This window comes from Coregonus lavaretus (genome assembly GCF_964263955.1).
Source record: "Coregonus lavaretus genome assembly, chromosome: 3".
Taxonomy (NCBI): domain Eukaryota; kingdom Metazoa; phylum Chordata; class Actinopteri; order Salmoniformes; family Salmonidae; genus Coregonus; species Coregonus lavaretus.
In genome coordinates, this window is record NC_139990.1 from 5,327,938 (window position 1) to 5,341,662 (window position 13,725).

At 42.6% G+C, this 13,725-nt stretch overlaps 1 protein-coding gene across 1 annotated transcript in view; it reads left to right on the forward strand.

The window, feature by feature from the left end:
- LOC311124834 (syndetin-like) overlaps positions 1 to 13,187 on the forward strand; it is a 287,319-nt gene extending 274,132 nt beyond the window's left edge. Inside the window, exons 26-28 of the mRNA XM_084158339.1 lie at positions 7,141 to 7,262; positions 9,941 to 10,130; positions 10,868 to 13,187. Of these exons, the coding sequence (XP_084014465.1) occupies positions 7,141 to 7,262; positions 9,941 to 10,130; positions 10,868 to 10,987 (432 nt within the window). The 3' untranslated portion in view covers positions 10,988 to 13,187. The remainder of the gene's footprint in view (positions 1 to 7,140; positions 7,263 to 9,940; positions 10,131 to 10,867) is intronic.
- The last annotated feature ends 538 nt before the right edge of the window (positions 13,188 to 13,725 follow it).

Below are 13,725 nucleotides of genomic sequence, written 5' to 3' on the forward strand. Positions count from 1 at the left end.
TTATAAGAGACGATGGCAGAAACATTATGTACAGAATAAATTACAAATAACGCGAAAAAACACACATAATAGTACAATTGGTTAGAGGGCTGTAAAACGGCAGCCATCTTCTCCGGCATTAATATCCAGTTGGTCCCCCGTTTGCTGCCATAACAGCCTCAACTCTTCTGGGAAGGCTTTCCACTAGATGTTGGAACATTGCTGCAGGGACTTGCTTCCAGTACATCACTGGAGAGCATTAGTGAGGTCGGGCACTGATGTTGGGCTATTAGGCCTGGCTCGCAGTAGGCGTTCCAATTAATCCCAAAGGTGTTTGATGGGGTTGAGGTCAGGGCTCTGTGCGGGCCAGTCAAGTTCTTCCACACCGATCTTGACAAACCATTTCTGTATGGACCTCGCTTTGTGCTTAGGGGCATTGCCATGCTGAAACAAGAAAGGGCCTTCGCCAAACTGTTGCCACAAAGTTGGAATCGTCTAGAATGTCATTGTGTGCTGTAGCGTTAAGATTTCCCTACACTGGAACTAAGGGGCCTAGCCCGAACCATTTTAAAACAGCCCCAGACCATTATTCCTCCTCCACCAAACTTTAAAGCTGGCACTATGCATTCGGGCAGGTTGCGTTCTCCTGGCATCCGCCAAACCCAGATTCGTCCATCGGACTGCCAGATGGTGAAGCGTGATTCATCACTGTGGTCCTCTGTAGCTCAATTGGTAGAGCACGGCGCTTGTAACGCCAAGGTAGTGGGTTCGATCCCCGGGACCACCCATACACAAAAAAATGTATGCACGCATGACTGTAAGTCGCTTTGGATAAAAGCGTCTGCTAAATGGCATATTATATTATTATATTATAGAACATGTTTCCACTGCTCCAGAGTTCAATGGTGGCGAGCTTTACACCACTCCAGCCGACGCTTCGAATTGCACATGGTGATCTTAGGCTGCTCGGCCATGGAAACCCATTTCATGAAGCAGTTATTGTGCTGACGTTGCTTCCAGAGGCAGTTTGGAACTCGGTAGTGAGTGTTGCAGACGATTTTTACGTGCTTCGCGCTTCTGCACTCGGCGGTCCCGTTCTGTGAGCTTTGTGGCCTACCACTTCGCGGCTGAGTCGTTGTTGCTCTTAGACGTTTCCACTTCACAATAACAACATTTACAGTTGACAGGGGCAGCTCTAGCAGGGCAGAGATTTGATGAACTGACTTGTTGGAAAGGTGGCATCCTATGACAGTGCCACGTTGAATGTCACTGAGCTCTTCAGTCCGGGCTACTGCCATTTTTTGTCTATGGAGATTGCATGGCTGTGTGCTCGAATTTATACACCAGTCAGCAACGTTTGTGGCTGAAATAGCCAAATCCTCTCATTTGAAGGGGTGTCCACATACTGTGAGGGAAAAAAGTATTTGATCCCCTGCTGATTTTGTACGTTTGCCCACTGACAAAGAAATTATCAGTCTATAATTTTTAATGGTAGGTTTATTTGAACAGTGAGAGACAGAATAACAACAAAAAAATCCAGAAAAAAGCATGTCAAAAATGTTATAAATTGATTTGCATTTTAATGAGGGAAATAAGTATTTGACCCCCTCTCAATCAGAAAGATTTCTGGCTCCCAGGTGTCTTTTTTACAGGTAACGAGCTGTGATTAGGAGCACACTCTTAAAGGGAGTGCTCCTAATCTCAGTTTGTTACCTGTATAAAAGACACCTGTCCACAGAAGCAATCAATCAATCAGATTCCAAACTCTCCACCATGGCCAAGACCAAAGAGCTCTCCAAGGATGTCAGGGACAAGATTGTAGACCTACACAAGGCTGGAATGGGCTACAAGACCATCGCCAAGCAGCTTGGTGAGAAGGTGACAACAGTTGGTGTGATTATTCGCAAATGGAAGAAACACAAAATAACTGTCAATCTCCCTCTGCCTGGGGCTCCATGCAAGATCTCACCTCGTGGAGTTGCAATGATCATGAGAACGGTGAGGAATCAGCCCAGAACTACACGGGAGGATCTTGTCAATGATCTCAAGGCAGCTGGGACCATAGTCACCAAGAAAACAATTGGTAACACACTACGCCGTGAAGGACTGAAATCCTGCAGCGACGCAAGGTCCCCCTGCTCAATAAATCACATATACAGGGCCGTCTGAAGTTTGCCAATGAACATCTGAATGATTCAGAGGAGAACTGGGTGAAAGTGTTGTGGTCAGATGAGACCAAAATGGAGCTCTTTGGCATCAACTCAACTCGCCGTGTTTGGAGGAGGAGGAATGCTGCCTATGACCCCAAGAACACCATCCCCACCGTCAAACATGGAGGTGGAAACATTATGCTTTGGGTGTGTTTTTCTGCTAAGGGGACAGGACAACTTCACTGCATCAAAGGGACGATGGACGGGGCCATGTACCGTCAAATCTTGGGTGAGAACCTCCTTCCCTCAGCCAGGGCATTGAAAATGGGTTGTGATGGGTATTCCAGCATGACAATGACCCAAAACACACGGCCAAGGCAACAAAGGAGTGGCTCCAGAAGAAGCACATTAAGGTCCTGGAGTACTAAGTCATGTTTTGCAGAGGGGTCAAATACTTATTTCCCTCATTAAAATGGAAATCAATTCATAACATTTTTGACATGCGTTTTTCTGGATTTTTTTGTTGTTATTCTGTCTCTCACTGTTCAAATAAACCTACCATTAAAATTATAGACTGATCATGTCTTTGTCAGTGGGCAAACGTACAAAGTCAGCAGGGGATCAAATACTTTTTTTCCCTCACTGTGTATTTTAGTTAAGCTAGACCACATGACTATTTTGTAGCATCTTGAAAATGGATTGGTACTACTATTTCAATGTGTTTGTTTGTCTGCAGTACACGGGCAGGTTGCCCAGTTGGACAGCTGTGTGTCTATACCACAGTAGTTCAGGTTAAGTGCTGTTCTTATGAATCCCACAGTAGAGCACACTTACAGTATCTCATGGGAAACCAGCTAGTCACCACACATCCCCCTAACATGGCCATCTCTCTCCTATTCCCCCTATGAACATTCAAATGCACTGCAGGAAGAAAAATATCCCAAATACTTTTTGTAGTTGCAATGGCGAAACAATTTTTTTCTTCAGTGAGGCTCCCTGGATAGGAACTAAAGATGACACCTCTCATTTGATACTGTCTATTGGAAATGTATTTGAAATGCAGTGAGATCTTTCAAATATGGATTATTTTTTAAACCAAATTTTCAGGTGATTCCGGAAGCACAAGGTCATCGACTTTTCATCTCTTTCAACATGTCAAGATCTTTGTTTAAAGTTTCCTCTTCTTATTCTCCTAATCACTCCTAGAGGTCTTCCGATATCAATTATTTGCCAGTTAGGGTTTGAATAATTCATATAATGGAAGAAGTTTGGGGAGTTTAATGCAGATTCAGGAAGCGAAGTTTGAGGTTTGTTAAGGAAAGGTGAGTTTCTTAGGTCCCCTGCTGTAACTATCTCCAGGCTTAAAGTTCTCTTCCCAAATGAGTATCAAATCGTTATTCATTCCTTCCACTTATCCCATCATACATTTTGAATGGGGACGTGTGGCTCAGCGTGGCATGATGAGCATGAAGCCGGAGCATACGGAGAGAGAGGGCTCTAGTGTTGAGGAACAGATGGGGGTTTTGCAGTGGAAGCGTGACCGTGGTCCTTATTTGCGAGCCAGAAGCCAAGAGAATCCCCCAAATATGCATAAACATGTCTGTCTGATCAGCCATAGCTTTAAATCCTGAACCACGTCGAGCAAACCACCGCACATCCTCCAATTCTAATGAACAACTCAGGCTCACCTTTCTGGATCCATGGATCGGCAAGCTGGAAGACGGCTCTCTGTGAGCATTATTAAGCTGCTTTAAGCCAAACTCATTTTGTTTAAGCCAAATAGTCAGAGGAAAAGTGTCTGCCTCACTGGCTTGATTTAAACATATTGCCATGTCTTTCAACAAGTTATTAGGTAGAAAAGTATTACTATTTCTATTTCACTGAGAGTAACTGTCAGGTTGAAATGTATGCTGCTCATCCAATCTTTTTCTGAGTATGGTAGAGGTGTGCAGGTCAGCTGTTTGTTCGCCCGCCCGCAATTGCTAATAACCCATCCACAACCGCCCGACTATATGTGATAAAGTGAAAATCTGAGGCCTGCACCCAACCCTCACCCGCTAATATAGAAAATGTGCTGTAGGCTACAGTCACAGACGGCGGAACAATTTTTGGACAGGGGGTGCAGAATTGATTTTGCCTGATTTAAATGTTTCTGCTTATAATTTCCGACATTTTGGTAGGCTATTTGTTAGTCAACTTGTCTATAATTAGATACATGCAGCTTCTCTTCTGTCATTATGTGTTGCCCCAGAAGACTAAGTAAACCCTTGCTCACCAGAATAATGTCCGAAAGACATCAGTTTGACCGGTTGTAAGGAAATAGAAAGCTGTGAAAACGACCCAACATGTTTCTGATATGATTTCAGTTTGGCTTGGATGCATATTTTATATGGTTGAAGTGCTATCAGCTTTTATGATGCTGATAAAGATAGCACCTCTACAGACGGTCCCTAACTGCACATTCACATTCTCTCAAGATCTGAAATAAATAAATAATTTTACTGCAAGAAATGCAGGAGTTAATATTAAGGCTATGTGAGAGGTTATAGACCTACAGTCTGTGTCCAGATTTCAGTTTCCATTTAACCCATCTGAACAGTAGGCTACAGTTCCCTTGATGTGCCATAGGCCTATTTGAAGTCTTCATCTTGTGACTGTAAAATGTGTACAGAGCTTCACAATCATCACACGACATTCACTGCTATCATCCTCTTTTACCACTTCGCCAAATCTTTCCCAAACGTGACTTTTCTGTCCCTCCCTTCTCTTTATCTACAACTCTCCTTTCACAGCTTTTCTTTTGTCTTTTTGAATTAAACTCTGACCTTTCTTCCTCCGTGGATCGATGTAATCTTTTTCTGCCCGTTCCTAAAAGCATTTGGCGGTTGGCGTGTAGGTTATTCGGTGCACGTACAGTTGGGCCTTAAAGTTTAGGCTTACGCACTTATGCCAGATAGCCTAAAATAATGAAAGAACAACCTCAATGTAGCCTATAGATATAAATTGCACAATAATTATACATTTATGGATTTTTTTAAGGTATTGTTTTCTCTATATTCAACCCGCCCTTCATCCACACGCCCTTTATTCACACAACATTTAATGACCCTAAACCCGCCCACCCTGTGGATATAAGCACAGGGACTGCGGGTTATGAGTCAACCCATGCATCACTATAGTATGGTTTATGATTAACAAGTTATTGATACAGGGTTGTATTGTATAGGAGATGATGTACCGTGTAGGAGAATGTTGTATTCATGAGTTTGTGTTGAATATTAGGATCCAATAATGGCATATATTTGCATTTAGATTGGAAATTGTTGTAGGGGCACTGACATTGTCTCATTTACAAACCAGGCTATTCAAAATGTGAGCGTTTGATGGCACATAATTGTTGTTTGAAAAGACATTCAATTCAGTCCTTGTTTACTTTCAGGAAACCTATTTTTACATTTGTGACTGTATGATGAAATTCTGATGCATATGATTTCTCCTGGTGAATTATGCCAGTTAGATGCAATACCTTATCATGTACAACCTCTTTAGTGAAAAATGTGTTACCTTAATTTCCCTTTACGGTGTTGTGCAGTTTGCCAGCATGAACCACTACACCGTTCACCATAATTACCTCCATTCATTTCTAATTGAAAAAAAACATTTTGAAGGATCGCTGGCCGTTTTCTGACTCCCCGTCTGTACTATTGGGGCTTTTGCATCAACAACAAACAAGGTGTAAGAACACGGTGGTACATGTAGCTTCCGTCTAAAAAGCAACATATATTTTTTGGGGTGAAATGAAATAAAAGAGAAAAAGTCCTGACCAGCTGAATCAACACGTCCATGACTGATGTGTCTCTGCTACTCATGTTGGAATGTAGCGCAGCCAGCAGCTGTCTTGTATGTCAAGGGGGAGTATGTGAGGGATGAAAGGTTGCATGGATGTCTGCTCAGCTGTGTTAACGAGAGCGCATGTCAAATCAAATCAAATCGAATTGTATGGCCACATGCGCCGAATACAACAGGTGCAGACATTACAGTGAAATGCTTACTTACAGCCCTTAACCAACAGTGCATTTATTTTTAATAAAAAAGTAGAATAAAACAAAAAAGTGTTGAGAAAAAAAGAGCAGAAGTAAAATAAAATAACAGTAGGGAGGCTATATATACAGGGAGGTACCGGTGCAGAGTCAATGTGCGGGGGCACCGGCTAGTTGAGGTAGTTGAAGTAATATGTACATGTGGGTAGAGTTAAAGTGACTATGCATAAATAATTAAGAGTAGCAGCAGCGTAAAAAGATGGGGTGGGGGGGGGCACTCCGGTACCGCTTGCCGTGCGGTAGCAGAGAGAACAGTCTATGACTAGGGTGGCTGGAGTCTTTGACAATTTTGAGGGCCTTCCTCTGACACCGCCTGGTATAGAGGTCCTGGATGGCAGGAAGCTTGGCCCCAGTGATGTACTGGGCCGTACGCATTATCCTCTGTAATGCCTTACGGTCAGAGGCCAAGCAGTTGCCATACCAGGCGGTGACGCAACCATTCAGGATGCTCTCGATGGTGCAGCTGTAGAATCTTTTGAAGATCTGAGGACCCATGCCAAATCTTTTCAGTCTCCTGAGGGGGAATAGGCTTTGTCGTGCCCTCTTCACGACTGTCTTGGTGTGTTTGGACCATGATAGTTCGTTGGTGATGTGGACACCAAGGAACTTGAAGCTCTCAACCTGTTTCACTACAGCCCCGTCGATGAGAATGTCGACTAACGTTATTCACCAGCTCAGCTGTAGAACTGGCCGATAGCTCATCAACACACAAAATACAAAGTACAATCAACAATACTAATGAAAGTATCTCTGCTTTAAAATATAGCTACCTAGACTTCAGTAGACATGACACTTTGGGCATAATGAGAAGTCGTGAAACCCCCAATGATGTCTTTGTAATATATTTATCAGTGGACCAAAAATGTTAATAAAAAAAACGAACTGAATGTTATGGTTTTTCTATTCCTCAGGAGTTTGAGGAGTTAAGCAAGAGGCTGGGTGATGTGTCCAGACACGTCCAGATCCCTCTGCCTGTGTCTAACGTCCTGTGGGAACACTGCATCCGTCTGGCCAACAGGACTCTGGTGGAAGGGTAAGTTGTTTACTTGAATGTACAAAATACAGTGACTGAATTCTACATTAAAACAGGAATCACCAGAGAGGCCAGAAGGCTTCAGACGATGGAGGACCAGCTCCTACATCCTTACTTTGACTTATAAAATACTTTCATTGATTTCTAGATAAAAACACTTTTTCAGCAGATATACTGCAGCCTTCATCAAGGGGCTGAGTGGGGGCTGATGCGTCATGTTATTCCAATTAATAAAAACTTTCCAAAATAGTAAATATGTCTCTCTGTACCCACCTGCAGTTTATGTGATAGTATATTTCAAAGATAAGAATCAGGTACTTTATTTTATTTTTTATAAATGCTTTTTATGTGAGCAGCATAAAGCTGCTGACTAGTTGTAATGCCAGCAAATATCTGATGATAAGCACAGCAGGAAAAAGTATATCTGTGAACACAAACCTACTGCTCATTCAATTATAGTTTATAGCGATAGTTCATCACTCAGGGATATGCTAATATGTACCTGTGGAATACAGGGATTTACTGCCAGTGGATTTGAGAGGTGTGGACATTTTAGCTGCCTCGTTCATCTCTTATTTTGACGTCTTTCGTCTTTTTGGTCGAGGGGCCCGTTCCTTGCTCCCGGGGTACACTCGTAAATATCAGCTGGTACGCATGTCATAGGCTGAATACCTCAAGTGAGTTATTGAATAAGGCCGGATTGGAGCCCCTGTCGTCTCCCGCAGTAAGGTACGACCACAAGCTGCTTCGAGCCAGAACATCGATCAAGAAAAGTTATTTACTTTCCCCCACTCTTTTTTTTCTTCTCAAGGTTTAAACATCCTCTTGATGGAACATCTGCTTGTCATAAATACAAAATAAAAAAAATTAGAGTACCGCAAAGGAACGTGCTGATTGCCTAGAAAAGCACTCAAGACATGAGTGTTCCCAGCTTTTCTCCAGCTTTCTCTCAGACATTCTCCTGAGACAACTCCTCTTCAGTCCTCTCTGTGCCTCCTTCTCCCCAACCACAACATCATCCCAGGACTGTTATACGTTCTGTTAAAGAGACCCCACAGGGAACATGTCTGACACAAGGCTGGCCTGAGTCTCCTCTAAACACTTGGCACATCCGAAATGGCTCCCATAACCACCTGCTCCACCCCCATCTCCCTCGCTAGTCAGTCAAAGGTTTGGGGCCTGAAAGGGACTAATGCATTTCCCCTCAAATCAGCACTTTTACCCTTTCTTTCTTTCTCTGCACAATGCATTATTCATAGTGGTGTGTGTGCGTGTGCGTGTGTGTGTGTGCGTGCGTGCGCATGGGTGTGCGCGTGTGAAAGCATGTGTGAAATAGAAGTACTGGCTGGCAGAGTTTGATACGGCCAGGTGAGATCCCCTTTAGACCAGAGAGACATGGCATTAAAGGGGGGGGGGTTGGGAAAAGATGCCCAAAGGTGTACAACTAACATGTAATAAACTGAACAGGGTCCTCTTCATTCTCTCCTTCACACATCATCATGGACATGATCTGTGTATCAGTATTAGACCTATGGAGCTCCTTCACAAGAGTCTGCCTCTCTCAGCTCTCAGTCTTTCCCTCTCAGCTGCCCATCCCAGACTGAGATTAGTCTAGTCTCTGGTATTCCCTTCCCTCTGTATCCCCAAGTTCCTGGTCTGACTGAGGCTGCGTCCCAAATGACTATATAGTAATTCCCTATATAGTGCACTATAAAGGGAATATGGTGCAATTTGGGACGCAGCCTGAGTGTCACGGTACTGTGCCTCCTATCACCTCCTTCCTTCCACTATGATAGAGTGGCCAGGCGTTGTCTGTTTGTCTTGCTCGCTGACTTGTTTGCTGTGTTTGTTACAGTATCTTCGTCTCCTACTCCCAACTGGACTCCTCAGAGAGGAGATAGAGCCTCTTGACAGTCTGACTCACCACTCACTGTCTCACCCCGGGGACTCTGACAACCTCAGAGAGAGAAGGATGAAGGAAGGGAGGGAGGTATAGATGTAGGGAGGTGAGGAGGAGATAAAGAGGGGGAGAGAGAAAGAGTGAGAGGAGAGAAAGGTAGACTGGCAGGATCTATCTTCACCTGAAAGCAATAACAGCTCTGTCAGGACCAGAACAAATATGGATGTCAGCAGCCACTGATCTGGTGGACGTGGTTCCACAACGATACACACACACACACACACAGACACACACACACACACACACACACACACACACACACACAACGGAACAGTCAGATGTGACGGGCACTCCAACTGAGGACCCTCAAATCTAGACCCCCACACGCTGTGAAGAGAGTTTGTGAAGTTATCAAGTGAACAATGAATATAAAATGTTTACTTGTTGGCTTTTTTTTTTTTTTTACAAAACAAACCCTTCAACTGTCTGAGACAAAAGATGCCATGAAGAAAACTGTCTGAGCAGAATTAAGAGTTATTAGATTTATTAACTCTGTCGATTTCATATTTTCTCCTTTGACATTTTTGTTTTTAATTCTTGTGCCTTGGGCATCAAGGATACAAATGTCATGTTTTTAGAACGGCGCTAATAAACAACTCTGGATTCTGAAACTTCTGTCAACAAAAAGTCAACTTCTGTATCTTATTCTGAACTACTGTCTGGCAGAAATAAAAAGTCAACAAAAAGTCAACTTGTGTTGTCCTGTTCCGTCCTGTAGCTATGGTAACGTAAAGAAGTGCAGTAACGAGGGTCGGGCCCTGATGCAGCTGGACTTCCAGCAGTTCCTGATGAAGCTGGAGAAGCTGACAGACATGAGGCCCATCCCTGACAAGGACTTTGTGGAGACCTACATCAAGGCCTACTACCTGACAGAGAATGACATGGAGCAGTTTATCAAGAACCACAGGGTGAGGAACACTCAAGGCAGCTTTGGAGTTATCATAATAATTATTCACTCAGTCTGCTCAATGTGCTTCCATTAATTCTACAATGTGTAGCACAAACCTGGGTTTGTGCATTGAAAACTGCAATAGTTAAACACAGTTACAATAGCCAGCTGTGACGTAAGACTAAAGACTATCTGAGACTGAAGACTATCTGAGACTGAAGACTATCTGAGACTGAAGACTATCTGAGACTAAAGACTATCTGAGACTAAAGACTATCTGAGACTAAAGACTATCTGAGACTAAAGACTATCTGAGACTGAAGACTATCTGAGACTAAATACTATCTGAGACTAAAGACTATCTGGGACTGAAGACTATCTGAGACTGAAGACTATCTGAGACTGAAGACTATCTGAGACTAAATACTATCTGGGACTGAAGACTATCTGAGACTGAAGACTATCTGAGACCGAATATGATCTGAGACCGAATATGATCTGAGACTGAAGACTATCTGAGACTGAAGACTATCTGAGACTGAAGACTATCTGAGACTAAAGACTATCTGAGACTGAAGACTATCTGAGACTGAAGACTATCTGAGACTGAAGACTATCTGAGACTAAATACTATCTTAGACTGAAGACTATCTTAGACTAAAGACTATCTGGGACTGAAGACTATCTGAGACTAAAGACTATCTGAGACTGAAGGCTGTCTGTCCATAATATGTGTGCGTCTGTCTGTCCCACAAGGAGTACTCCATGAAGCAGCTGACCAACCTGGTGAACGTGTGTCTGGGCTCTCACATCAACAAGAAGGCCCGGCAGAAACTCCTGGCAGCCATCGACGACATCGACAGACCAAAGAGATAGAGACAGACAGACAGACATGGATATTGTATTTAAGGTGGTTTCTAACCATGAGACTCAATTTTAGAATGCCCTAGGGTTGCAAAATACCATAAACTTTCCCAAAATTCCCCAGAAATCCTGTTTGGACGATTCCTGATATTTCCTTATTACTCCTGATTCCAGGAATATTCCAACTGGAATTTCTGGACAACCTGGGAATTGTAAGAAAGTTACTGCAATTTTGCAACCCTAGAATCCTCATAAACCCACCAGGAACAGAAAATAAGCAATGAAACTTCTGCTAACAAATACACTCATACAAGCGTGTTTCAGTTATCTGACAGTTACTCAGTACATATAGGCTACTATTCTACATGCCACTCATGGATATCTGATATCCACAAACATGCTGCTTACAGTTTTGCTGCGTTTTGTATGTTACCACGGAGATGCTCTGTTCTCCTGTTCATCGTGAATATACATGTTTATGAGGAAGGACTCTGGTTTTTAAGATAAACTACTTGAAATGCTGAATGATGCTCCATGACATGTGAATCGACTGGCAGACGGTTTTTATTTTTCTCCTCCTGTTTGTCTATAGCATAATGTGTTTCTGTAAACAGCTCAGGAGCAACGCCGGCCCTGGGGAGAAACTGAATTGTTTAACATTTTCTTTTTTACTTGTATGACTATTATGTGACAGATATTGCTGAGTTGAGAAAACGGCCCATTTTCCATTGAAATCCAGATAGTGTATTTCTCCTGGTATCACATGCATGCACAAACGCAGTTTGTGAAAAAGCATGGGATGTTAATTGAAGTACTTTCCTTTAGGGTTACGCCTATGGAGACATCTAGTCTAGTGCCCTTTAAGAGTCCATTAATGATGATGACAGCATAGTTTTTTCTGTTGTTCCAGTTGTCCCCCCAGACACTGAGCTTGGGTCAGTTTTGCATTTCCCCCACTAATGTTTAAGGTTAGGATTGAGGGAGGGGAAGCTGATCCTAGATCTGTACCTAAGGGAATCTTCACCCCAGAGCTTGTTCCAGTCCAGGACTATTACTGTACCTGGGCTGTTTTTGTTACGTCCATAAATGATTTATCCTGATACACTGAGTAAAAATTATATGTTGTCATCTTGTCACTAATAAAATGCTTTGTTGTACACTGAGTGCACAAAACATTATGAACAACTGCTCTTTCCATGACCTAGACTGACCAGGTGAATCCATGTGAAAGCAATGATCCCTTATTGATTCCACTTGTTAAATACACTTCAAGCAGTGTAGATGAAGGGTAGTAGACAGGTTAAAGAAGGATTTTTAAGCCTTGAGACAATTCAGACATGGATTGTGTATGTGTGCCATTCAGAGGGTGAATGGGCAAGACAAAATATTTAAGTGCCTTTGAACGGGGAATGGTAGTAGGTGCTAGGCGCACTGGTTTGTGTCAAGAACTGCAACTTTGCTGGGTTTTCACGCTCAACAGTTTCCTGTGTGTATCAACAATGGTCCACCACCCAAAGGACTTCCAGACAACTTTACACAACTGTAGGAAGCATTGGAGTCAACATGGGCCAGCATCCCTGTGGAACGCTTTCGACACCTTGTAGAGTCCATGCCCCGACGAATTGAGGCTTTTCTGGGAGCCAAAGGGGGGCTGCAACTCAATATTAGGAAGGCGTCTTTAATGTTTTGTACACTGTGAATAATGTTGATTTTGAAAATATTTAATGGTTATCGATGATATACTAGGTCTAACGTGCATCCGCTGCACTTGTTTATTTTCCAGTCATATCATAAGAGATTATTTTATTGTCCAAACAAACAACCTCCATCATTGTCCTTGTGATAAAATGAGGAAAAATAACCGCTTTTGATACCGAAACAACACAACTGATTCCATTGTTTTATTGCATAATGATTCCAAGATGATGCTGTAAATGTAAATGTGTAAAACATCATTTTTATTTTTGTTGTGTCAGTTTGGATTCAGGACTTTTTATATACGTTAAGTACTGGAAGTGTGCTATCATCTGTTTACTGGCAGTACCTTGTATCTTGTTGTCAACTGTAAAATAATATAAAAAACAATTAAACTACATATTATGATAAAGTGCACTATTGTACAAAAAAAAAAGATCTATATTAAATCTTGGCGCTGTAGCCTAAATCAAGGTGATTATACATGAACACAATAAACAAACTAACGTTTAAACCCAGCCTTGCCAATGTTGTCTGACTTCTTATTCTGCAGACAGACAGACAGACAGATATATAGATAGATACTTTATTAAAACTCAAGGGGAAATGTAATCTCAACCCTTATTCCTTTACCTCGATCAAGAATACCTCCCATCACCCATCTGTCATATGGCTATCAACTAATACAATTATATTTTCTAAAACTAGAATATTTCATTCCAACCACACTCCTCAGCACCAACTGCAGTGCTTTGCTGGCAGTTTATAATAGTTTTTATTTTCAATCACAATCCTTCTTTTCCCTCTGATTCCTGTTTCAGGTGGAATAGGGGCAATGTAAGTGGAAGTAATGAATTAGCCTGCAGCAGGGACAGCTAATATCTGGCTGGCTGGTGGTCTGACTAACCTTGCTCCACTACACACACAGCCCCTGGTCTGGTCCAATCCTTCACAGTGTGGGTGTTAGAGATGGACTAAAACTGCCCCTGGTCTAGTCCTTCACAGTGTGGGTTTTAGAACTGGACTAAAACTTCCCCTGGGGTCCTATCACTACG